The 25,821-nt window shown below is 34.3% G+C and overlaps 3 protein-coding genes across 5 annotated transcripts; all 3 read right to left on the bottom strand.

The window, feature by feature from the left end:
- Positions 1-840: 840 nt before the first annotated feature.
- LOC131618120 (auxin-responsive protein IAA2-like) lies at positions 841-3,152 on the bottom strand. Its single transcript, XM_058889386.1, has 5 exons — positions 2,504-3,152; positions 2,049-2,326; positions 1,496-1,691; positions 1,181-1,245; positions 841-1,100 (listed from the first exon to the last, which is right to left on the bottom strand). The coding sequence occupies exons 1-5, from the start codon at positions 2,836-2,838 to the stop codon at positions 1,075-1,077; spliced, it is 900 nt and encodes a 299-aa protein (XP_058745369.1). The 5' UTR covers positions 2,839-3,152; the 3' UTR covers positions 841-1,074.
- A 7,674-nt stretch (positions 3,153-10,826) lies between these two features.
- On the bottom strand, positions 10,827-15,006 carry LOC131618119 (hexokinase-2-like). Its single transcript, XM_058889385.1, has 9 exons — positions 14,689-15,006; positions 13,826-13,976; positions 13,506-13,688; positions 12,440-12,514; positions 12,197-12,352; positions 12,005-12,103; positions 11,780-11,910; positions 11,613-11,694; positions 10,827-11,436 (listed from the first exon to the last, which is right to left on the bottom strand). Exons 1-9 carry the CDS (start codon positions 14,958-14,960, stop codon positions 11,113-11,115), a joined length of 1,473 nt encoding a protein of 490 aa, XP_058745368.1. The 5' UTR covers positions 14,961-15,006; the 3' UTR covers positions 10,827-11,112.
- A 5,211-nt stretch (positions 15,007-20,217) lies between these two features.
- LOC131616328 (nuclear poly(A) polymerase 4-like) lies at positions 20,218-25,589 on the bottom strand. 3 transcript variants are annotated; one of them, XM_058887631.1, is made up of 11 exons: positions 25,110-25,589; positions 24,959-25,036; positions 24,290-24,397; positions 24,000-24,062; positions 23,750-23,911; positions 23,362-23,475; positions 23,198-23,260; positions 21,746-23,092; positions 21,424-21,500; positions 21,257-21,333; positions 20,218-20,613 (listed from the first exon to the last, which is right to left on the bottom strand). In XM_058887631.1, exons 1-10 carry the CDS (start codon positions 25,263-25,265, stop codon positions 21,306-21,308), a joined length of 2,196 nt encoding a protein of 731 aa, XP_058743614.1. In that variant the 5' UTR covers positions 25,266-25,589; the 3' UTR covers positions 20,218-20,613; positions 21,257-21,305. The 3 variants fall into 3 exon arrangements, with proteins under 3 accessions (XP_058743614.1, XP_058743613.1, XP_058743612.1); XM_058887630.1 differs by lacking the exon at positions 20,218-20,613 and adding an exon at positions 20,952-21,119; XM_058887629.1 differs by lacking the exon at positions 20,218-20,613 and having other exon boundaries at positions 20,952-21,333.
- Positions 25,590-25,821: the final 232 nt, after the last annotated feature.

The raw sequence follows: 25,821 nt of genomic DNA, 5'->3' as shown, positions 1-25,821 counted from the left end.
TTTTTAATAGGAATCATGGGGTGGTGGTAATAATGAATGGTTGAGATTTATTCTTGCCTTTCTTGTTTTTATGTTTTCTTAACAATTAGCATTTTCCTTTTGAAAAATCTAACATATTTAGTTTTACTTTTACAATTTCACTTTTAAAATTTTTTATTTTCGTCATTTCATCCAAGTAGCAGGGGTGCTATATCCAAATTAAGGGGTGCCAAATAGAATTCTCTAAATTAAACAGTACATAACATGGGTTTGTGCAAAATCATACTTAGTCCGGCCCAATCCATTGGAACTAATATTAACAAATCATTGGGAACATTAATTGACATTTATGGTATAAAAAGCAATTTTATTTTGCCTAGTGTATATTAGCCAAAATTAAACTCCATTTAAGACAATTTTAGGTCTACTTATTTTATTAAAATAAAGAATCTATTTTTTTAATTTTTTATCTTAAAATATTTTTTCAAATAGAATTAATTTTTTAATCCTAAAAAATTCTTGTACAATCATTTAAAAATAGAGAAGAAAAAAACAGTTTTATAATTAAAGTAAAAACAAAATTTCTTTAAGTGAATTTGAAAATAGTTAGACTTACCTATCATACATCAGCTTAGAGTTTTTTTTATTTATATATAAATAAGATATTCTCTGCGCGCAACTGCAGAGACTAATCTCTCGAATCAGATATGATCATATAATCGAAAAGTTCTCTCTAAAAAGATTTAACACTGTTGCGTGTCCAGGACATGAATCGAACCCAAAACTACAGGTTTTCAGTTTAGAGCAATTTAAAAAAGTAATTTTACTAACGATCTTTAAAATCTCACTATTCTATACAAATTTCTCTCAAAATATTAATAGAATTGTCTATAATTGAAATCTCCTTTAACAAAATTTTACATTCATACACATCATTACTTGGAATTTGACATTAGTATTAGTATTCCCTAATCTATTTCAACACAAAAAAAAGGAACAAAAATGTCAAATAGTATCAATCTACTTGTCCAGTTTGAGTGAAGAAGAACTCAAACAACTTCATCCTTCATTTGCATTGGCAAGTCAAGTGGTGTATCAATCTAAGTCTTTCTTACTACCAACTGTAAATAACAACAATTATTCAATTATTATTGATCACAATCAAGATCTTGTTGAGAAGTTGAAAAGACTTAAAACTTACTGTTAAAAGCAGGAAGATTAGAACTCTTGAACACTCTCAGCCTCTTCACTGTTGATACAAACATTCTGCCAAACAAACACATTAAAATGTGAATTTTGTAAACTACACTCTCTACGTTCTCTGGTCACTATTATAAGCAAATATTTCATTTTCAATTCCATTGAATAACTTAGTATGTCATCTAGATATACATCAGATACATTAATTATTTAATGAGTCTGAAAAGAAAATATTTATTTATAAGAGTGAACAAAGTTGGATGTAATATTGAATAGAATAATAAGATGAAAAATGCATGATGAAACAAATACTTACTGCCATGGCACATCCCCTACAAGCATCTTGTCACCTTCATTATCTTCATAAACAAGACTATATTCTCCACTTTCAATCAATGAACCTTTCATCATAGCTTTATTTTCTTCCTCTTGTTTGTTATCAATTCCATCATCACAGGAATCTCTTTGTGCAGAACAGCTTTGTGAATAGAGAATATGTGATAGATTTATCTCTGCATCATGTTTTCATTATCACAATTTTGATGTGAGCTTAGAAAGAATAATAATAGTAAAATTGTCTTAAAAGGCCATATTAAAATCATAATACATTTCTCCGTATAAAAACATTTACACTATCAGCAATCGCAGCCAATCATATGTGTGACTTTATAAATATCCGGGCCAATAGAATCTAAAATTTATCACAGTTAAACTATAATTAAATATAACCTCTATTTGTTTTGTTATGGTTAAACTGCGGCTAATCGACATATGACGTCTAAAAATTTGTGACGGTTATGATAAAAAATTATTAATCTTTAGGTTTAGGGTTTAACGTTTATTAATTGTAGTCTGAATCAAAATATTACCTTCAATGAGACTTTTGAATAGTTCATCTACCGCTGATGAAAGTTTTTCATAGGTGTCATAAGCATTGATGTCTACTTTTCTTCCAATAGGAACTCCATCCATGTTGATCTTCACAAACAAACCTTTACTAGAGTCTCTAATAGGTTTGTTACTAGCAGCAACCTTGTCTTGAATCACATGCCGCGGCTCGGTAGGTGATTTAGACGAGCTTCCGCTTGCAATATTCTTCCTGAAAGAACGAATCGGAGGCCAACCAACTGCTGTACTAGTTGAATTTCTGTTTTAGATGGATCAAATTATATAATATATCAGCAACAACAACCAAAACTTACATATCAAGATTCTACTAAATCATGGTTGTGACTAAAAAACCTTAGTATTGCATAATCAGATGCAGACCGCAATTTAAAACCGCGATATTATAGAGAGAAACAATTTTAAACCTTAGTAGTACCTTTTCTGAGACCTATTAGGAAAATCTGATTTTTTTGTAAAAGGTGAGAATGCTTTCTTCTCTTTATCATGCAAGTTTGTGCAACATGGTTGTGATTGTGATGCATCTTTTTCAACTCCTTGCATTGATGAGAGTTGAAGAAATGAAGAACCTTTAGCATTAGACAAATCACAAGTTGAATCTTTCTTTGAAAAGTTACCAAGAGTGAGTAATGATTCTTCATCTCCATCTTCATATCTTTCTTTTTTAACACTTTTCATGCTTTTTTCATTGACACACTCTTCTTCACCTGGTGGACCAAGTCTAAGCTCCAATTCCATGCTTCTTTGCCACATCTTGTTGCTCACAAAAACTCTTCAACTTTCTTATTTTTCCTTTCTCTAAAACAAGTTTCTAGGTTGAACAGTGAGAACACATTCAAAGAAAAGAAAAATGGATTGAATCAAAGAATAGCATAGAATTGTGGCCTAAATTTGGTTTTCAAACACTTAAAATGGTTATTTTTCTTTCTTCTTTTTAGGAATAGATTGATCAAACTTTATGAGATTCTCCTTTGCCTAACAAACCACAAACATAAAAGGAATTAGAGCATTGCGCACGCAACTTCAAACAAATGTTAGGTGGTTTATCACATGAAGTAAAGTAAAGCAAAACATGTTTGACTAAGTTATACCTTTAATCAATGTTTTAAAAATCGAACGGAATGAAAAATCAAGAATATCTACACTTCAATTATTTAAGTGGTTTAATTACGCTTTTGTTATGGTTCGACTGACTTAAAAGCAGTTGAACTTTAACTCAGATATCTTGTCAGTTTGATGTATTATTCGGCTTTTAAGATATCGAACTTAACAATAAAACATTAAATGAGTTTTGCTTGTTAGTACAATACACCAAACATGACTTCTAAACTTTTGCATCTTTTTTCCTTTTGGTTGGAGTCAAAAATCAAAAGACTTCAAAGAATGAATAAAAAAAGAGGAACACTAGGACACTCAAGTTCTTACCTTGTTGGCACAAACACAACCAATGTTTCTTCCTTTTTGTTAATGTAACATGTTGTTTTAGTTTTTAGTTAAGTGCATGTTAAGTTGGTTAAACGTGACTTTAGATACAAACATGTGCTCATGATTTTAATTAAACTCAAAATTCAAATTCATTACTTAACCTTTTTTTGTACGTCAAGAAATTGAATTGATGGATAGGATAGTAACTTACTGTTGCTTTTAATTCTTTTTCCCTTTTGCTTTTGTTTTAACTTTTAGAGGTGGTAGATATTTAATAAAATATATTAAAAAGTAGTTAATAAAAGATTCATGATATAGTTGATTTAAAATTAATATCAAAGGCAATTTGGAGTGTGAACCAAAATAGCATGAGAGGATCCAAGTACAACCAATGAATAATGAAAAATTATAGCATTGTGTTGCATGCTTTGATACATGTGTCAAATTTTAACATTTTTTTTTGTTGGGGATTTATTGTTGTAAAAGTCTGAGTAATCTTTGTTGTAATCTAATGCTTAAAAAGTATACTTTTAAATGTGTGATTCATTAATTGAAAAGATGATAAATTTAAGTCATAAATTGATAAAAAATATCATTATTCTTCGATGTGCACATTATTTTAACTTATTAAAAAAATTAACAACTGTTTCTTACTTAATTATTATAACTTTTTAAATTGGGTTTTTCTTGAATGCCGGTGATATCTTAGGAAAATGGCACAATGCTAAGGACGGCGTAGCAACTCGCGTCTCAATTTGAGATCATGACCTCTATATGGATTAGGATGGATAGGAGCAGAGCATTTTTTGATTTAGAGTGAGTTACAATCCGCTATCTGTTTTGACTGGAAAAACATATATTTACGCTTAAAAAAATTAAGGTTTGAGGAGTTTTTCTGTAATTTCGTTCTATTTGCCCTAAGTTAGAAAACGGCTCACGTTTTTCTCAATTCTCACCGTCTTCTCACTTTCTCACACGATTCTCATGTCCTCACTTCTCATTGTCTTCTCATTTCTCATCGTCTTCTCACTACGCATTTCACACTTCCTCATGTGTTTCTCACTTCTCATTGTCTTCTCACTTCTTCACATGTTTCTCACCTCTCATCGTCTTCTTTATTTAATAATAATATTATTTTTCTTCTTCTTTCTTCACTCTTCTCACTCAAAGTTTTTTAGAATAATAATAATTTATTTGTTTCTTTACTCTTCATAAACTTTTTTCATAACTCTATTCTTCAGTATTTTAAATGAATTATATTTTTTTTCTTTTTTAAAGTGATAATAATTTATATATTTGTTAGATTAGTCATATAATTAGTCTAAAAAATAGTCAAATAAAAGTTTTCTTGCTATCCTATTTTTGAGTTGGCTGCCATGAGTCGATATAAGTCTGCCTCAAATAAAAGCGACATTACTTTATCCACCTTTGAAGTGTTAGTTCACCACAGTAAAAACTAAAATATCATAAATATTTTTCACAAGTATTTTTAAATTTTAGAGATACATCTCTGGACATATTTAAATTACACTCATCTAATGTGAACGTATTTAAATTAGACTCATCCAATACGAATCCAAAAATGCATTTCCGTAAACTTATAATGGTTCCTCATCCATTAATTTGATAGTATAAATAAAAATTTAGTATTATCAAAAGAACCCCTCGGAAATAAATTTATGCCATACTAAAAATTTTCTTTTAAATAAAATTGTAAGAAAATAATGAAAAGATATATAATGTAGTTTATACATATCTATTAGATACTTCACAAGCCATTAAATTTACCTAAAAAAAATTAGTCAAATTAGAAATATAAATATCAAAAATATATGAATATGTTAAGAAGTGGATCGATAATAGACTCGCAAAGAGGCTTCAGAATGATTTTTTCACAAAATAACAGTGATTTATTTACGAAGTGTTAATTTATATACATGAAGCCGTAATAAGTTGGGTTAACTCAGCGAAGGGTCCCAAACTAGAAGAACACTATCTCCACTTTAGTTCAATTGATGATTGATTCAGCAGATTCTTGTCTTGGTGTAACAGAACCTTGCATGATCATTCCATCCTAAATCAAGATTTTCATTCCAAAACTTCAATTTGATAACTTCAAAAAGAGAGTTGCTGCCGATGTAAAGGCTTTATAGAATCTTGACCGGTATACGAAAATGAAAATTTCGTTTCATCTGTGTGATGTATGATTATATATATGTAATGTCTGATTATATATGTTATCAATTTTAATTTTAGCTTCAATCTGCATTTGTGTTTTATCGTCCAGAAATCTAACTGCGTATGCCTTATGGAGATATCAAAACGTATTTAGGTGTGTCCGAGAAATGCATCTCCGCAATTTTTGATATTTGTAAATATATAGTGTTAAGAATATTTTTATGCAGAATAGTCCCACACCGACTATATCATGCAATTAGCTGTAATCTCTCTCTATATAATAAAGTCTCCGTAGTACTTTACAAAACACACGGTTTATTCAAATGCCTCTTAGTCTTTCGTATCTTAACATGGTATCTAGAGTCTACTAAGAGGAAATTCTTTGCCGTGTTTTACCCGGTTGACCTATTGTCTTCCGGTGAGAAATTTTCTTCTGCAAACCGTGTTATCACTCCGGTTTACCTTTTTTTAATTTTCTGCGACTATCTTGGTATTGTTCATCGTGCGCACTATTCATCGCCGCGGTACTGTTCACGAAAAAAATCCTCCAGTTCAAACAGCCCCGTTCTTGTTAACTTGAAGCTATATGAGACTCGTTTACTAAAGTTCCGCTGATCCCATGATAAAAACTAACAAGATCAGCAACTATAACATATGGACCCGTGCTGTCGATATGTGGTTTCACGGTCAGGGATATGAAGAGCACGTAACCACAAAATTGTCTGCCGTTGCAGCCGACAAACTCGCTAAATGGAAAAAACTGATGCCTCTCCGTGTACCGTGTTGTGGTTTTCCATAGCACCTAACCTTCAAGCGTAGTACCAAGCCTTCTCCACTTGTTATAAGATATGGGAAAAGACCAAGAAAGTCTTTTCCAACGACGTTCACTCTCTATACAGTGTCAACATCAAACTCAACACACTAACGTTGGAAAATATGGATGTGCAAGCTTATCTGAGTAAGTTTGATGCCTTGAAAGCAAGTTACACAACCCTCATGTCTTACAAAAAATAAGCAACAACTCATGCCGAATAATAGAGTAAATATTTCATGGTCATGGCACTTAAAGGACTACAATCAGAACTTAAATCCGTTCGTAACCAGATTTTATCAGGTACTACTGTTCCAAACTATGATACAGTCAGTGAACAACTGTTGCGCTTGGCTGCACCTCATGCGTTTGGTACGGTTTCTCCTCCATCTATTGTTGCTCCAACACCAGGTGACATTGATGCCCTTGCATCTCTTGGAAAACAATCAAAATCTCTTTCGAGGAGGGTCATCCAACTCCAAACCTCGTCCCAAGTATGACCATTGTAACCAGCTTGGGCATAGTATCGAGCGTTGTTGGAAGCTGCATGGAAGACCTCCACAACAAGTAAATGCAGCTAAATTTATTATCGAGATACTATGCAGACTTCACCTTCACTTCAAAATTCTACGCCACGCTATGACAATTTTCTCATGTGGTGTAAGGTTAATCAGAACTCTGATTCCACGGCTTCGGTTGCACACATTGGTAATTCATCTGTTTGCTTCTCTCAATCATCTCCTCTTGGTCCTTGGGTCCTCGATTCTGGTGCGTCTGATCATGTTACCGGTGATAAAGGTTTTTTCTTTTCCATCTCTACCTCTGGTTTTTTACCTAGTATAACTTCCGCAAATGGTTCTCAAACCCAAACCCAAGGGATTGGTACTGTTCAAATCCTACCATCTCTCTGTTACTTCTGTCCTATATGTACCTAATTGTCCGTTTAATTTACTGCCAGTTAATTGTTTAACTCGTGCCCTTAATTGTTCTATCACCTTTACTAAAAGTGTTGTTACTTTGCAGAATCGGAGTTCGGGACAGTCGATAGATGTCGGATGTAAGTCTCAAGGCCTTTACTACTTCTCTGCGTCATCCACCACATGCTCTGCCACAGATTCTCCACTAATTATACATGCGCAGTTAGGTCATCCAGGTCTCAAGCTCAAAAAGATGGTGTCCAGTTTATCGAAATTATCTTGTTTACATTGTGAGTCTTGCCAGTTAGGGAAACATACCCGTACTCACTTTCCCAATCGAGTCAATAAACAAGATGCGTCCCCTTTTGCTTTAGTTCACTCCGATGTTTAGGGTCCTTCGCGTACTGAGTCTATATTTGGGTCTAGGTATTTTGTCACTTTTATTGACGATTTTTCACGTTGCACATGACTATTTTTAATGAAGAACATATCAGAATTGTTTTCTACTTTTGAAAAAATTTATCAAGAAATAAGAACCCAATTTGGCTTGTCTATCCGTACCTTAAGAAGTGACAATGCACGCGAATATTTATCCTAACAATTTCAAATTTTTATGTCATCCAATGGTATTTTGCATTAAACATCTTATCCTCATACACCTCAACAAAACGGGGTAGCTGAACGTAAAAATCGACTTCTTGTATAAACCACTCGGACCTTACTTCTCCATGGTAATGTTTCTCTCTGATTTTGGATGGATGCGGTGCTCACGTCATGTTACCTCATTAATCATATGCCCTCATCTGTCCTTAATAATAAAATCTTTCACTTAATCTTGTTTCCAAACTATCATCTTCACCCAATTCCTCCTCGAGTTTTCGGGTCTACGTGTTTTGTACACAATCTCTCTCCTGGTCTTGATAAACTATCATCTAGATCACTAAAGTTTGTCTCTCTTGGTTATCATCGATGCCAAAAGGGTTATCGTTGCTACTCACATACTCTACAATGATACCTCGTATTGACCAATGTTACCTTTTTCGATTATATTCCATACTTCGAGTCCAACCAAGTAACTCCAGAACCCCTTCAGGAAAGTACTCCTACACGTCTTCCGGAAGTGTCATTTCCCATTATCCCTCATCATTCTAGCCTTACGATTGACCCTCCCACTACTCGCCCACTTCAAACATATCAGCGTTTCCAACCCACTTCTGTTGTACCTATTCTTGAGGCAGTACATGTCCCTGAGGTCATTGCAGACTCTCGTCCGACGCCTTCGCCATCACCAGATCCGATCCCGCAACCTGATTCTGATCTCCCAATTGCTCTTCAAAAAGGTATACGTCAAACACGAAATTCTTCTCGACGTTATATTGATTTGTTATCACCGTCTTTCTTCTTTTTAGTATATGTGTTTGTCTTCTTTGTCTTCTGTTTCTATTCCTAACACTCCAGGTGAAGCATTATCTCACCCTGAGTGGAGGCAAGCAATGATTGACGAAATGTGTGTTCTTGAAAGCACTGGTACTTGGGAATTGGTTCATCCATCCCCTGAGAAATCTTTAGTAGGTTGTCGGTGGCTTTATACATTGAAGGTTGATCCAGATGGTGAGATTGATCGTTTTAATGCTCGTTTGGTAGCCAAAGGATACACTCATATTTTTGGGTTGGATTATAGTGATACCTTCTCCCCTGTAGCCAAGATGGCATCTGTTAGACTTCTTCTAGCCATTGCAGCCATTCGACATTGGCCTTTTCATCAACTTGGCATCAAAAATGCCTTTTTACATGGTGATCTTGAACATGAAGTATATATGGAGCAAACACATGGGTTTGTTGCTCAAGGGAAGTCCTCACACATGGTTTGTAGGCTATACAGGTCTCTTTATGGTCTTAAACAGTCTCCGAGAGCTTGGTTTGGCAGATTCAGCACTGTAGTACAACAATTTAGTATGGTCCATGGTGAAGCTGATCAATCTGTGTTTTATCGTCACACTGTCCAAGGGTGTATCTATCTAATTGTATATGTTGATGATATTGCGCTAACTGGCAGTGATCATCAGGGAATACTCCAGTTGAAACAACATATTTCGAATCAATTTCAAACGAAAGATCTTGCTAAACTCCGCTACTTCTTGGGAATTGAGGTGGCCCAATTTAAAGATGGCTTGGTGATATCCCAGCGGAAATATGCTATGGATATTTTACAAGAAACTAGGTTGTTAAATGCTAAACCAGTTAATACTCATATGGATCCAAGTGTCAAACTGCTACCCAATCAGGGGAGCCTCTATCTGATCCAGGAAGGTATAAGAGATTGGTTGGAAAGTTGAATTATCTCACGATCACTCGTCCGAACATCTCTTTTGTAGTTAGTGTGGTAAGCCAATTCTTAAATTCTCCTTGCCAAGAACACATGGATGTTGTTGTCCGGATTCTGAGATACATTAAGTGTGCTCAAGGAAAAGGTCTCGTGTATGAAGATAAATGACATCTTAAGATAGTTGGATACTCTGATGCTGATTGGGCAGGGTCACCCATTGATAGACGATCCACCTCTTGGTATTGTGTGTTTGTTGGAGGAAACCTTATATCCTGGAAAAGTAAGAAACAAAATGTAGTTGCAAGATCAAGCGCCGAGGCAGAGTATAAGGCAACATGTGAACTCATTTGGTTAAAATAGTTACTCAAAAAACTTCAAATTGAAGAAGCAAGTCCAATGACACTTGTTTGTGATAATCAAGCTGCATTGCACATTGCTTCAAATCCAGTCTTCCATGAAAGGACCAAACATATTGAGATAGACTGTCACTTTGTCAGAGAGAAGATTGAATGAGGCGAAATTGTCACAAGCTTTGTCAACTCCAATGATCAATTAGCAGATGTGTTTACAAAATCCCTGCGAAATCCCAAAACTAATTATATATGTGGCAAGCTTGGTGCATTTGACTTATATGCTCAAGCTTGAGGGGGATGTTGAAATTTGTATATATATATATATATATATATATATATATATATATATATATATATATATATATATATATATATATATATATATATATATATATATATATATATATATATATATAGTGTTAAGAATATTTGTATATAGAATAGTCCCACATCGACTATATCATGTAATTAGCTGTAATCTCTCTATATATAATAAAGTCTCCGTAGTACTTTACAAAACTCACGGTTTATTCAAATGCCTCTTAGTCTTTCGTATCTTAACAACAATCTAGAACTATTTGAGCTTCAATCTGCATTTGTGTTTTATCGTCCAAAAATCTAACTCTGTATGCCTTATGGAGATGTCAAAATGTATTTGGGTGCGTCCGGGAAATGCATCTCCGCAATCTAAAACTATTTTGAGTTTTAATTTCCAAAAGACAAATCTTATCAAAAAGAAATTTAAAACAACATGGCCCAACAATTAGACAACTAATCCAATAATGTAGGCTCAAAAGATAATGTTTATAGCTAACACAGCAATAGAAATTTCAGAATTTTCCTAAAATAATCATAAATATGATTATGTTGAGCAAAAAAATTGGCCTAAAGGATATGATTTCATATAATCCTTACCAAGACTGCTAAGATTGCTGGTCAAAATTGAAAAATGACCTCCACAAAAAATAATTGATACAAAATCCCAATATCACGACCATTGCTTAATCATCATCGTAACTAACTAGAGTGAGAAGCAGCAAGAAGTGCAGCACCAATTCCCGAACCATCATTGGAGTGTTCAACAATAATACTTCCTGATACATCTTCACCAACCAACTCGTTTATTGTATTTTCTAAGCATTTGCTGTATTCAGTGTAATGCTCGTACAATCCACCATCCATGGCTATCACATTCTTCTGACCATCGGTAGTTATGGTATCTTTTCCCAACTTCTTCAGAATTCCTAAGATGCCAGCAGCAGCAAGACGAGCACCACGAGTAGCAACAATATTGCACAGTTCAACAATCACTTTTCTCACTTGCAGGGAAGTATCAGAGATCTAATATTCAGAAAGGGAGAACAGAATTAAGTTATGAAAGTTCTCCATAGCAACTTTTAAAATTTTGGAAATCAAGGACAGAACTAAAAATATTGAAGGTGTTTCATATGCGTGAACTGTGAAGTTAGGACCCGAGTGGAAAACATTTATCAAAACAACATTAGAAATTCATGTACCTCCAAAATGCTCTTCAGTTTGGTTTTGACCACATTGAGATCAGCAGATGAATCGTGATGAATGGCAGACATGTCAGGTGTCCTACACATCAAATCACAAAGCAATCAATGAGGCATGGTTTTGTACAAATTCAATTGCTGGCATCAACTTCAAAATGATTTTTTACCTTAATACAAATGGAACTTTCAGTTTTGAAGGAACAGTTTCACCAAAAAACCATGCTTCTTCAGCCATTTTCAACAGTACTCTACGAACAATTTCTCCCAAGTACATTCCAGAGATTATCTTCTCAAAAATCTGTGCATGCATGGTTGAAAATTTCAGGAAAAAAAATGAATAGCCTCATTCATTAAGGCAGATAGAATGGAAATTGGAGCTAACGCAAACGCACCTGTTCACCAGGGTTTAAACTTTCAGCATCTAATGCATTATCATACTCAGTTAATGGAAGGTGCGATGACCGGAAGTTTCCCCACTCCATGTTGATAACCTACATCAATCCCATATATTTATTCAAATTTCAATATTTATTCCATTTTTAATATCAAACAATCTTCAACCATTTTTAAAACTACACACTCACCATTTCTCCTGACTCGGGCAAATCACCATGCCATTTTGGTATTGCTTGAGCATTCTCCACATATGCTGCATTTGTTCCGGTACCTAAAATAACAGAAGCAAACACATCCTTGTTCGTATATCGTCCTCCTGCTAATGTCCCGACTGTATCATTGACCTATAGTATAAATGCTGAACTTGTAAGTCCAGAGTCTACAAACAAAAATAATAATACTTCAGAAAAATTTAATTCTAAATTCATTACCAAAGCTGTTATGTTCATATCAAGACCTTGTCTCTCAATGGCATTTCTCAGTTCAGCCACAACATCCTGACCAACCTATGTAAACAACGATAAAACTAAGTATAAATGTAAAGGTGAAAAGAATAACCCACATTTCTTCAACATAGATAGTTTTTCCAACAATAGGAACAAATTAATGCGTAACAATTTAAAGCTAATAATGAATTTCTGCGCCAATTATATAGACTACTTCAACAAAGACAGGTTTCCAACATTCATCTATGCTGTCTGCAAAAATTGAAGAGATATAGAATTTCAATGTAAAGGGGATCATACTAACAAATTTTGAAACATATACTAATAATCTATACTTTTGACATTTCAAATAACAAGAAAATATATACTAGGCTATGTTGTTACTCTCAGACAGAGTTGAGCAGAACCGACCCCCTAAAATGCTACGGAAGATAGCAGGATAGCTACTATTGCAAAGACTTAGGATAGAATTAAAAAATAACAAAATTAAAGAGACTGCCAAACTTAACGGGTAAAGAACCTTAAGTATAGAGCAATAAAACTTGAGGAGAGAAGAACATAACAGAATTGAACTAAGAATAGAAGAAGATTGTTTATGAGTAAGATCATAACAGAATGAAGAATAAAACATTACTTTTTAAAGGGTTCGGATTGAAATTTATACCCTTAAAAATAGACAACTTTAAAAAAATGATTGGAGGATTTTATTCTCAAAACCCTAACAGCGGAGGCGATAGCAGTTTTTGAGGCAGCAACTAGCCACCCTCAACAACCGCAATTGCTGATGGCGGCTCGCTGGCCAAAAGCAATGTGCATACCACCGCTGTGTTTTTCCTTTATAACGCCGTTATAGCACTGTTGATAACATTGATGCTAGGTTCTCATGAACATATCTTCAATAACTTGGGTAATGGATTAAGATGATAAAATAATTCGTATTACAATAATAATTTGTGATGTAGTTGTAAATTAAAATTCAAGCTTTGAAATTGTGTAGGAGTTAATCAGAAAAAATGTTAAAGCATCAAAACAATAAGGATTCAGGATTTACTGTATCTTCGATGCTGAAGCCTTTTGTCCACCTGATAAGGTTCCCAGAAGAAATCGATGTTTGCATGACAGGAAAGGAAAAGGTAAAACCTAGCTGCCTCTTTCCACCTGGAGGAACCTGAAAATCTCCATTTTCTTCTTTAACAAACTTTACAAGTTCTGCTGCAATAAAGTCAAAGAGCTCCTGGATCACATTTTTTTTAGATTGGTCAGGTTTCTCATGTGACTGGATTAAAACAGATAACTTAAAGCAAACAATAGTAAATGCAATTATCAGGGAAAAAAAGATATTCAAATTGATAGAAGAAAAAAAAGGCTTACTTTTGATGTCCCAACCATCAAATTTGGAGGAATAGACACCTCGGTAAATTCTTGACTAACAACACCATTTTCCTTGCCACCGAGTTTAACACGTAATACGCGAAAGTTAGTCCCTCCAAGGTCCAATGCATAAAATAGTCCTTCCTCATTCCTAAATAGAGCAGAATGCAAAGAGAAACCAAATGTTTAAATAATTTTTCAGTCTATATGCAAAAAAAGAACATAGTTTCATAAATCTTAACAGCTATGAAATGTAACTTACTCAATAATCTTGCACAATCATTTCAAATATCACAGCAATAAACAGTGTAATGTTAACTTATGGGAAATTGTATAAAAATCAGAAATTCAACAAGCTGTTTATTGATAAGAAGCTTAAAAAAACACTTTCTCAGAAAACACGTCAAAACGTCTAAATTCAAAAAGCTATATGTATTCAGATACGCATGTTACAAATCCATATACTTTACCAATTGTTTTGGATAAGCAGCTTAAATAAACACTTATTCAACTATAGCTTCTCATAACATTTAAATTCAATAAGCTATTCACATTCACATAAGCCAGTTACAACTAACAAAGTCATCTACTTCATCAACAATAGTAAAAAAAAATAGAATTTTGATTTGATATAAACCTATCAATTTTTTTTTTTTTTCATAATCACTTGTAAACATGTACAAGTTATTATAATATATGAATCTAACACCACAACAATATCTATACTATACACAAATACAATACAAACACACACATATAAACGAATTCAGGTTGATCTAATGAATTCGTAACAATAACTCAAACAAAACGATAGATCAAACAAACGATAAGATCAAGGTGGATGGATCAGAAAAACTCAATACCCTGTAGGAAGATTATCAACGAAACTGATGAGCATTTTGAGTTTGCTACCACCTTCAGAAGCAAGACCAGCTTGCATCTCCACCGCCATTGCATCCGCAACCTGCTTCAGCTTCCACGTCGGCGTCGCACATTTCTCCTCGAATTCCTTCAATATCGCCTTTGCTTTTCCCCATCGCTTCGATTTCTTCACATGCCGCTGTATCAACACTGTCGCCACCGCACATGCCGCCGTAGCTCCGATCACCGTCGCACACACCACCACTTTCCCCATTGTTATGAGTTTAAATCAAATGTAAGAATTTTTGTATGAGAAAAAATCGACACACACCGAAGAAAATTGACACTCACACACTATTTATCACGTGTCTCAAATTTTATTATTTATTTATTATCTAAATAAAAATAGGTTTATCCAAAAATAAAAATAAAAATTATTTTTTAATTAAATACTAATTTAATTGTTGAAATTCATTTTTTAAAATAAGAGAAACGAGATATCATGAGTCAAATTAGCATTAAATATCAAAGGTTTGAATTTGAATAAAAAGTCCACATTAAATATTAAAGATTTGAACTTGAGTAAAAAGTCGAGAGTTCAAATTATCACCTTTACGATTGATACTCATACATAACTATCAATTGATTTCATTTTACAGAATAAAAAGTGATTTAAATTAATTAATATTTTTAAAAAAAGTAATTTAAAAATATGAAGGATAAACTTCATATGCTGATTAGAAAATAAAATATATAGATACAGTTTATTGGCTAATTAAAGTTTAGGTAATTTTATATTTTAATTGAAAATAAATTAAATGATTAATTTATGCTATTATTATAATGGTTTTAATTTTTAAATGAAAAAAAAAAAATCGTGATTGAATAAAATTAGGATGATGGTGATGACGTGTATCAAACATGGAAGCATAATTTGGTTTTGGATTTGGAACAAGACAGTGACAAAAGTAAAGAAACTATGTTGAAGATTGGTCAACACTTAAGTTAACATGAGAATTTTATTGGTGTCTATGGGTCAATTACTGTTTTATTTTAATTTCTAAAAAGATGAATAGTGGGTCAATTTTTTTTTTGTTTCAAGTATGAATAAAAGTCAGTCAAAAATATTAATGTGATTGGATAAATTAAGCACTTTTATTTGATTGATTTTCATTTATTTATATTTAAAATCAAAAATATATTTGTAAAAAGATATTTTTTTGTATTTTGTGACCATTTTTAACTTTAAAAATTAATTCTTGTGATTTTGTGCAAAAAAAATGTTTTATTTATATTTAAAGAAAAAAAGATATTCAATAAAGTTAAATATTTAAAAGGAAAAATAAAACAATTTTTTGAAAAAAAAAGTTGAAATGCAGCGACATGTAAATAATAGTTTTTAAAATATAAATTGTAACGAGATAATTTTATTGGACTTTAGGAATGAGGGTCCGTGAATATATGATATAAGTCTACTGTCTCAACTTTGAGCGACTTCCATTACATGGTAATAATTTTTTTGAAATAAGCTAAGAGGTCGGCCGTAATGAGGATGAAGTTATCCAATAGTGACAATGGGTTGTTCAATGGGGATTGGTCTGTCTGAGGTGACTCATTCACTCACCATATGTGACTGATGAGATGTTCAATCACCACTCGACTATAGAATTGAGTCATAGGGAAAAACTGTTCCCCCATTACATCAGGAAAAGCTAGGTTTTTCCATGTTCCCACGCTAACCAAAAAGATAGCGAAATTGTTCCCCATTATTTGAGGAAGAGCTGAGTTTTTCCATGTTCTCACGTGTTGACCAAAAAGATAAGGAAACCACCCATCTAGTCATCCAGCCTAAACCTAAGAAAACCTTATGTATATAGTACATTTCTTGAATGGGAAGAGGGAACACCATTATTCTCTCAGAAAGTCAGATACAGAGTTTCTCATCACCCAGCGTGAACAAGCCCTCATCACATAAATGTACCCTGAAACCTCACACAGCCTCACACCACAAAGGGTTGTCTCTCATTGTGCTTTATAGCGAGTACAATTGACGCCCACCGCGGGGCCCTAGTAAAACTTACTTGGGCCACCTTCATAATCAGCGACCAGCTCCTTTCCCACCCATCAATCCTCCTGAATATGGTGAGTGTGGGTAAGCAACAACTTCAGTGGGCCATATCAAAGATGTGTGTCATTATGAATTATTTGTGTTATCCAACCAGACTTTGGAGGATAATTTACTTAACCTCCAGTAGCACTAACATGAAACAGATCCCATTGAGAAAACAAATTTTGGATCCCCAACCTCTCTCTGACGAGATTTAGGGGGCTCATATATCACAAAGTTTCAACTCACTTTCGCTCGCAAAATTCCATAAAAGAAAATATACCCATGAGCATGCTGCCTACGTTTACACACAAATAGCGATCATCAGAGCCTCATACTCTCTAAAGTGTAAACTCCTTTCCAACACCTTCAAGGACATCGCCCTGAGTTGGTATATGAGCCTTCCGCAATTATCAATCGCTAGCTATCAGAACCTAGTAAAGAAGATGGTCCACTAATTCTTGGCGAGCAGATACAGGAAGATGCAAACCCTTGTCTGTTCAATATTCGCTAGGGTCATTCAGAATATATAAGGGATTATCTCGCCTATAGTTCAATGGGACGGCTATCAAAGTCATCATCCACCAGAACCAGTAGATGATTGTAAGAGCTTTCCATAATGGTTTTATATTTGAACATTTTAATATATCCCTTGCCTAGGATATGTTACATATAGGGCGAGGAGAGAAATGCAGAGAAAAGGGTTATAGACACTAAGAAGCGAACGTTTGGCATGTGGATCTATGTGGTTACAATTATGGAGTCCGAAAAATTCTATCTAATTTTGATGTTAATAACGCTCTTAAGAGAAATCTTCATAAGTATTGTTGTTCGAGACTATTGGATTCAGATGATATCATCTGATATGGATGATCAAATGAAGGTGTTTGATATGTAGATTAAGTGATAATGCTTGACATGTAGACCAAGTGGTGGTGCTTGAAGTTTAAAATGTGTTTATCTAGATGTGTTGATCAAGATGAAGCGTGAATATCATATGATGTAGTGATCAAGTGGACGTGCTGGAATATTAAGTTGTGTTGATCAAGTTATGGTGATCAAGATTGTCAGGCTTGGAGATCAGGCTATTTGTGGAGACCACACCTTATGTCACACAGCGTATGGTGAAGTCAACGAAGATCTCTGATCAAGAAGTTTTTTTTATGATGGAGGTTATCATGAAGAGTTATCTCAAGCCTCATCAAAAGAATATTCGATGTTACATATTAGTTCTAAAGTCAAAGATAATGTGGCAAGAAACTTGAAATTTCAAAGTTACGAAAGAAAGAAAGTGTCAAAGCTCATTTGTCTAATGTCTAAAAAGGTATAAGACTAATTCTCAACTTTACTAAGACAAGTCATACACACACTCAACCCTTTGAAAAACCTTTCTTATTTTATAAAAATCACTATAATATTTTAAAAGTGAAGCCTATTGAATATTGAATTGTCTGATTAATTAAGAGAATATCTTATTAAAGTATAATCAATTATTTCAGTTTGTAATATCTAAAATCAATTAAAGTTGTATCTTAATGATTGTAAACGGATAGAAATCAAAACCTTCCATTTTGGTGTGACATAACCGATTATGCACTTGGGATAATCGATTACGAGCTTTGAAAAGCCCGTGACTTGTTTCCTTATTTGAGTCACCTTTTGTCATATAAATAAAGCGATCCTTTCTCATTTCTAACACACCATAAAGCGTATTTGAGATATCTTTATCTCAAATACTAATTTAAATAAAATTGTAAAATGTAGTTGGGTTGCCTCCCAACAATCGATTGTTTAATGTTAGTGGATTGATAATGATCATTGTCTTGTGACACAAATTACCTTGTAACTTACCTCAAAATTTTTGATTTTGACCTTTACTTTGCCTTTGTCAATACCCACGAGCATCCACATAGTCTTCATGAAAGCTCTTCCTAAGATGAGAGGTGTTTTTTTAATCTGCCTTAACATCAAGTATTACAAAGTCTATAGATAATGTGAACTTGTCTATCTGTATTAGCACATCTTTGACTGCTCCCACTGGTTTCCTGCATGTTTTGTCAACCATTTGTAGTTATCCTACATATGACTTTACTTGCAGATACCCAATTATTTCTACCACTAATAGTGGCATAATATTGACCCTTGCATCTATGCTAAAAAGTGCAATTGCAATTGTATATTACCTAAAGAGATAGGTAATACAACTACTCCAAGATCAATTTCCTTTCTGGGTAAGTCCATCAAATTTTCCTTGTAGGCTTCATCCTGCAATTCTTCTTCCTTTGGTTCTTATGCTCCTTCTTGGCCCTGGCTCTCACCCTTATGTCTATTGTAGTCTCAAGGGCGGCTTAGTATTTGACTTGTACTCGTTCGTCTGAAAGATCGATCAGGGACCCCTAAAAAGATCCAATATTGTGGGGATCTATCTGGAGCCCTTGGAAGATACTCTTAACAGAATATTTGTGGAGTTGCCAGGTTCAATTAAAATTATTTTCACGTCCTAGTCAGCGTGTTAAATTGTGATGATCATAAAATCATTGTTATGGGGGAGTACGCATTCATCATCTTCTCTCAAGGAGGTGATTTCAGGCTCCTAGTTTGTACCAAAGGTAATAAGGGATTTTAGGGGTGTGATGTTTACTACTAACACTTATCGAGCGTATCTTCTCTGGGAGGAACTAGATTATCTCATTCTAGCAAAACCACTGGTGATGGTGTTAGTAGTCTTCTTGACATTTTGCTCGAGCATACTCGTGGGAAGATGGTGAGAGCAACTCGTGATATGATGATGTGTGTGTGACCCAGGTAAGTTTTATCGGACGGCCCTGATTAACGCCAGTTGTACTAGATAAAAACCTATTGAGTAAGGACTATCAGAGACTTTAAGATTTATTGTGGATTAGAGCTATCCCACACGATGAAGTGAGAAGTTCTATACAGGTGGTTTCTCTGCGTTAGAGATTGGATCTTCCTTCACTATCATGATACTAATGTATATCTAGCTCCCCATAAATCTTGAATCGAGTGAGTCAAGTCTCCCTAGAATATAACAGCCTTCATGGAAGTGCATTGTTGATACCTAAAAATTAAGTAGATGTAGTTAAGCCCCCACGACTTCCTAGGTAAAAATCATTTACCTAGTACACTCTCCACCCAAGATTGCACGTTATATACGGAGAAATGAGAAGTCGTGCAATGAATTCTGACAAGGGGCGACCAAACCAAATGAAGAGCACTCAGACTAATACATGGATGTCTCGAAAAGGACAAAGTATGTGCCTCTAGCCCCAAAGTCTTTCTCAATTATTCCACTACAATTTAAAAATACAATAACAATAACAAAAAATTTAATAACAGAGACACCAAATTTTAACGTGGAAAACTTCTCTCAAAATGAGAGAATAAAAACCACGGGACCTAGTCCAGTAAAATAATCCACTATGTAAGATAATAGTTACATCCAAGTCTACTAATAACCCCAATAACATCCTTTAAATTCCACATGGGCACGTGAGCCAAAAATGAAACTAAAACTAATTCCCTTTTTTTCTACTTTTCTTTTTCTTGCTTTTCTAATTTTCTTTTTCTCAACAATCTGGTGAATCCTACTTAAGATTGAGCCCGCACAACATCTACCAATACTACTATTGCTGAGTTGAATACTTTCATCCATATCTGAATCTGATACTTTAAACTTGTGTGAATTGTGCATCTGGTACTTTAAAGTTATACGAATCTGATACTTCAAACTTGTGTGAAATGTGCATCTGATACTTTAAACACGTGTGGATTTCGTGTTGTGCGTCGCTTGGTCTACAAACTAAAAATAAACAAAATAAAAGAAGTTAAAAAATGCTTATCAAAAGGGAGAAGTGAAATGACATTGTGGTAGTATAACCGTGAAGCAATTTTTTCCAATGGTATAATTGAAATGAAAATAGACTACACCAAAACCATCTAATTGCTTTTTTATATAGTGATATTATCAATAAAACAAGTACTTTCTCCTCATTGTTAAGTTGTTTTTGTACAATTCACCAAACTAGTGTTGATCTCAACCATTAACATTTAAAAAATAGTAATTTGTTTCGCATTGATGGAAAAAATAACGAGTTGGAGAATAATATTAGTATACAGACGATGCAAGGCAAGAGAAAGAAATGTACAATAAAGAACTAACTGGAAATAATAGGTTAAGTTCATATGTAACCTCAGAAAGTACTACAATCAATATATAAGCAAAAAATAAAAAATAACAACAAAGTACATCAAGGGCTTTTTAATGTAAACTAATGAAGTTGTTGACACCACAAAAACAATCGCCAACTGTACAAAAGATCAAAGATGGTGATGCCCCAGATCTTCAAATTAATACCAAATCAGTCCCGAGTTGCAAGCTTGGTTTACCAAGCAAGCCTGAAAAAATTAGCAAAATGAAAGCCAGCATTTAAATTAGTACTTACCAAATTGCTGGCTTTCTCCGAATAATACCAAATGGATTAGCATGTTGAATTACGCTGTCGATGTTAAACTCAGTCTCCTGTTACATATACAAGCAGAGAAGACAGCATAAAAACAAAAATGTAAACAGAGAAGTAATTGTTGAATTTGAACTTGAACTTTAACTTGCCTTATCACTGTATTTTGCACAGTATCTTTGTCAAAGGTTCCCTTGGCATCAAGAAACATCCCTGACATTGCAATTGGCTTCATACCAAAGTAGACCCACAAAAAAGAAAACAAGCAAAGGTAAATTGGTAAGTGCATAACATAACCCATGATAAGCCAACAGAAAAAGTAGAAAGTTGAAACAAAACAAAAAAAGAGAAGAGCAAAGCAAATCTTTAGCCACATAGTGCCCTTTTATGACAATGACATGAGAGAGATATCGGGACCAAAATAAGGAATAAAATAAATAAATTAAAAGTTTGGAAAGGAATGAAAGCCAAAACCTCCAACTGTGCCTTTAGCTCATTTTGTAATACGTCATTATTTCTACCCGCCAGTGTATTGTTTCCAAGTTTAACAGAATCTTCCATGTAAATCGTCGTATCTTCAAATCTACCACTGATTGTTGCCTCAACAGCCATGGCACTATCCTCAACAAAAGCTCCCGGCGGTGCAGACCCAACATCTTCAGGAGAAGAACCACCATTACTTGAAACAGATGTAACTCCACTTGAATTTGATGCAGATTCAGTCCCAGATTCTGGAGACATTCGGTTATCAAACTGATCTTGCTCACAATTGGACAAACTCATACTCGTAACATTTTTCAACTCTAGACAATCAGTTACGGCATGAACGGGCATGTCACCAGCATGGAGGCATGGATTGCCTCCGGTCAAGCTATCCACAGGAGGACTAACACAATGCTTTTTCAGTACAACATTCTGCCCCATCCCTCTGTCATCATGCTTCCTCTTAAAGTTCTTCTCACCCTGTTCAGTCGGAGATAACTCATTTCCATGAAATGATGTAGGAGACTTCTTCAGTTGTGCTGTTGACCTTGATGGTCGAGATCGTTTTAAACCATTGGGAAACACATAACATGGGATTTGCCTTCTACGGATGTGCGAAACATGAATATCCATTCCAGGTTTCCAGAACATGTAGCTATTAACAGAATGCCGAAATTCTTCAACACTCGCACGTATATCGAACTGACAGCCTTCTTGAACAACTTCTCCCTCTTTCCTCTGAAGACCCATGAAGAAAGCATTATGTAAACATTTCTTTGAAGGATCAATATACTCCCGAGGATATGGATGACACTGCAACTTCCCAAAAGTATCACGTTCAATCATCAAAGTCAGCTGTCGAAGGCGTGATTCCACCCAACCCTTCCAATTCCGCAAGTCATCAACATCAGCAGCAACTATGTCAATTTGCAAGAAGTTTTTGTAGCCTTCAAAGAAAAGGTATGGTTCAAACAGAGCCCTCCAGCAGCTTTTATTCATATCTATATCCCCACAGATTTTGTTGCCATGTTGGAACTGCTCCATCATAACCCGAAGGGTGCTTGTAGAAACATTATAACTTGAATTCATGCATGGATAGGCAGGAGTGATGATTGGCATAAGATGGGTTCGATCACGAGGATTTTTGCGAGGGTGCCACAATGAAAACCCAAGCTCGTTCTCTTCTATTGGACATAACATAACAGGATTTGGCCACCTCCACTGTGTATATACCCTAAAGAACCGGGAGACAAGCATGCTCGGAACAGCATTTGGATACATCTGGCACACTCGGGCTACAAGAAGTGCCCAGTTCACACCACCAAGAAAACCAGTTACCTGAAAAGATGCATACAAGACAGGAATATTTTGAACTAGCATTGGATATTTAAAGCAAACAAATGAATCTGCATGGTTAGTAAGAGAGGAAAAAACAATACTTACATTGGAATAAAGACCTCGTCTTTTGGCCCAATACTTCAAGCAGCGAAGTGTTGTTCGAAAGTACTATATACAAAAAAAGAAAATGTTAAATTAGAAAGAAAATGTATCAGGTATAACAAATAATCATAGATGGATGATTAAAATGATAAGATATCCAACATCACCTCAACATTTGGAACAAGCTTTAGAATTTGATCTGCAACCCTACAACCATTCAAACTTCGAACTGTAGGCTCGTCAACATTGTGTAGAACAGAGACATCAGATATGTCCAATTCCTGCCAACAAAAATTAAAAAAAATGCATGATAAAAGTCATCGGCACAAAAAAATTCCAATTTCTTTGACCTCCTCAGGACCAGCTCAATATAATGAACATTTGAATATTTAGTGTTAACAGGAAATCAATGAATTTAGATGGAACAGAAAATCTATACACATTTAAGCCTTAAAAGATTCATTTTAAAATAAAAGAACATTGAAAATATTATTATACAACCCATATTCAAAATCTAGCAAGAAATAGGTAGACAATGTATAATATTTCACTTACTTCAGGTACAACCAAACGAGAAATACTAGCATAAAGAAGGTCGATCGATATTCCATCAAACTTGAACCTCATAACTGGAACATGGGCATCCGGAATTGGTTGTAGTTCAGTAACTTCATCCACAGCAGCTAGGATCTCATGCAATGTGTAGAAAAAATCATGCTGATAAAAATATGAAAGATCAGATGTGAAAATTGAAAATGATTTTGATGAAGCACAGATCAGAAAATCATGAGTATTTGAAAACTACCTCTCGGTTCACATAGGATGGCCCAATACAAAGTGTATCTAAGTCAGCACCAGGACCATGAACCTACATTATAACATAATCAAAGAAAAAGAGTATAAGATGGCCATACACAACAACAGAGATGCATTAAACTACATGTGAAGCTTGACTGAGGACTAAATATTTATTAATATCTGAATTTCCATAATATACAATTCCATGTAAAACATCCATTGAGTTTTAATTCACCAAAAACACAAATAAAAAAGCATAAAGATGTGCATGTCATGTACAGGGTCAAGCAAACTCACGCCAAGCCGATAAGAACCAAAAGTGACTATGAGAGCATTTGCATCTTGGACCATTTGATCAGTGTACCCCTTCAGACGAGTTAGCTGCTTAACCCAATTTTTTACAATCTGAAACACAGAAAACAAATCATATGGGCAAAAAATATTACCATGAATGCATTCAATAAAACAAGACATTCCCATGAGTTGAAGGAAAACAGGATCCCTACACAAATGGCTTCAATAAATGATAACACTTAAAAAAAATTGGTCTGAAGACAAAGTGGTAATACCCACTAGAAACTCATACCCACACCCGTGAGTATCAAGGTTTGAACCCTAGTGGCGACATCCAATCTAGCAATATTGTCTTTTGCTATAATACTAATATAATAACCATTACAATGATAAATAAATATTACTACCAACTTAAGAAAGTAACAAAAATGACTTATGTAAATAATAACTGATAATAATAAAATATCTAAGTTCTTAATCTACTATAATCATCACTAACAAATAAACATCATGTTGATTAACCAAAACATACAGTTCCATATTTACCCCTACAACCCTAATTTACCATGATCAACAATATCCAAACCTTAACAAAAATTGATGTGATCAAATAACAACATTGGTCCAGCAACATCACATATATCATATAATTGTCAAAAGAAAACGATATACCTCTTCAAGCCGCTGAAGGACCTCAACTCTCTTGGAAGCCTCCTCTTTACCCTCATATAGTCCAGAATCAGCCAGAAACTGACACAACAAACAAATAATTTATCAGAAAAATCAATCTACGTAAGAAATAACAATGAATCATACATCTTACCTTCTCCAATTTCTGAGTGCGTTTCAAATCAGCCACGCTTGGCCCAGCCATTGAAATCGGCTTTGTGACACCATATTGTTTCTCCGGCGGCGCCGCCGCCTGCGACGGAGCGTTCGCAGGCTTTGACGATGCACCCATCCCTTCAGAACTCCCCATGATCTCTCAAAACAACAAGAAATCGAATCTTTTTTATATTTTTCTCAAATCAACGAAACAAAATAGAGAAACAAAACAACCGAATTGAAGGGAAGAAAAAAAAAAAGAAACCCTAAACGAAATACAGAAAATGGAAGAGAAAATTGAAAGGAAAACCCTAGATCCCAAAATTAGGGATGAAAAAGGATCAGAGGAGAAGGGAAAGGTAGGGTTGATCACAGGGTGTGATGAATTGAGCGCGCACGCGGAAACAAAAACGGACGGAGGAGAGAGAAAAACCGCTAGAGAGAGAAAGTGAAAATAAACGTGTATTCAATAGTGGATTAGTGGTGTGGTGGGGTTCTTTTTTTATACGCAATATTTTTAAAAGATATAATAATGTGTACATGATTTTAGGGCTAGTTGGTTAAGATTTGATTTTTACAATTATATTATCTTAAGATTTGATTTTTACAATTATATTATCTTAAGATTTGATTTTTACAATTATATATCTCAAGTTTGTTAGAGTTTTGCTTGTTAAAAGATCATTAGTTAAAATTTAATTTAAATTTGG

Source organism: Vicia villosa, linkage group LG7, assembly GCF_029867415.1.
Source record: "Vicia villosa cultivar HV-30 ecotype Madison, WI linkage group LG7, Vvil1.0, whole genome shotgun sequence".
NCBI lineage: Eukaryota > Viridiplantae > Streptophyta > Magnoliopsida > Fabales > Fabaceae > Vicia > Vicia villosa.
This window is presented reverse-complemented; position numbering and strand designations above follow the sequence as displayed.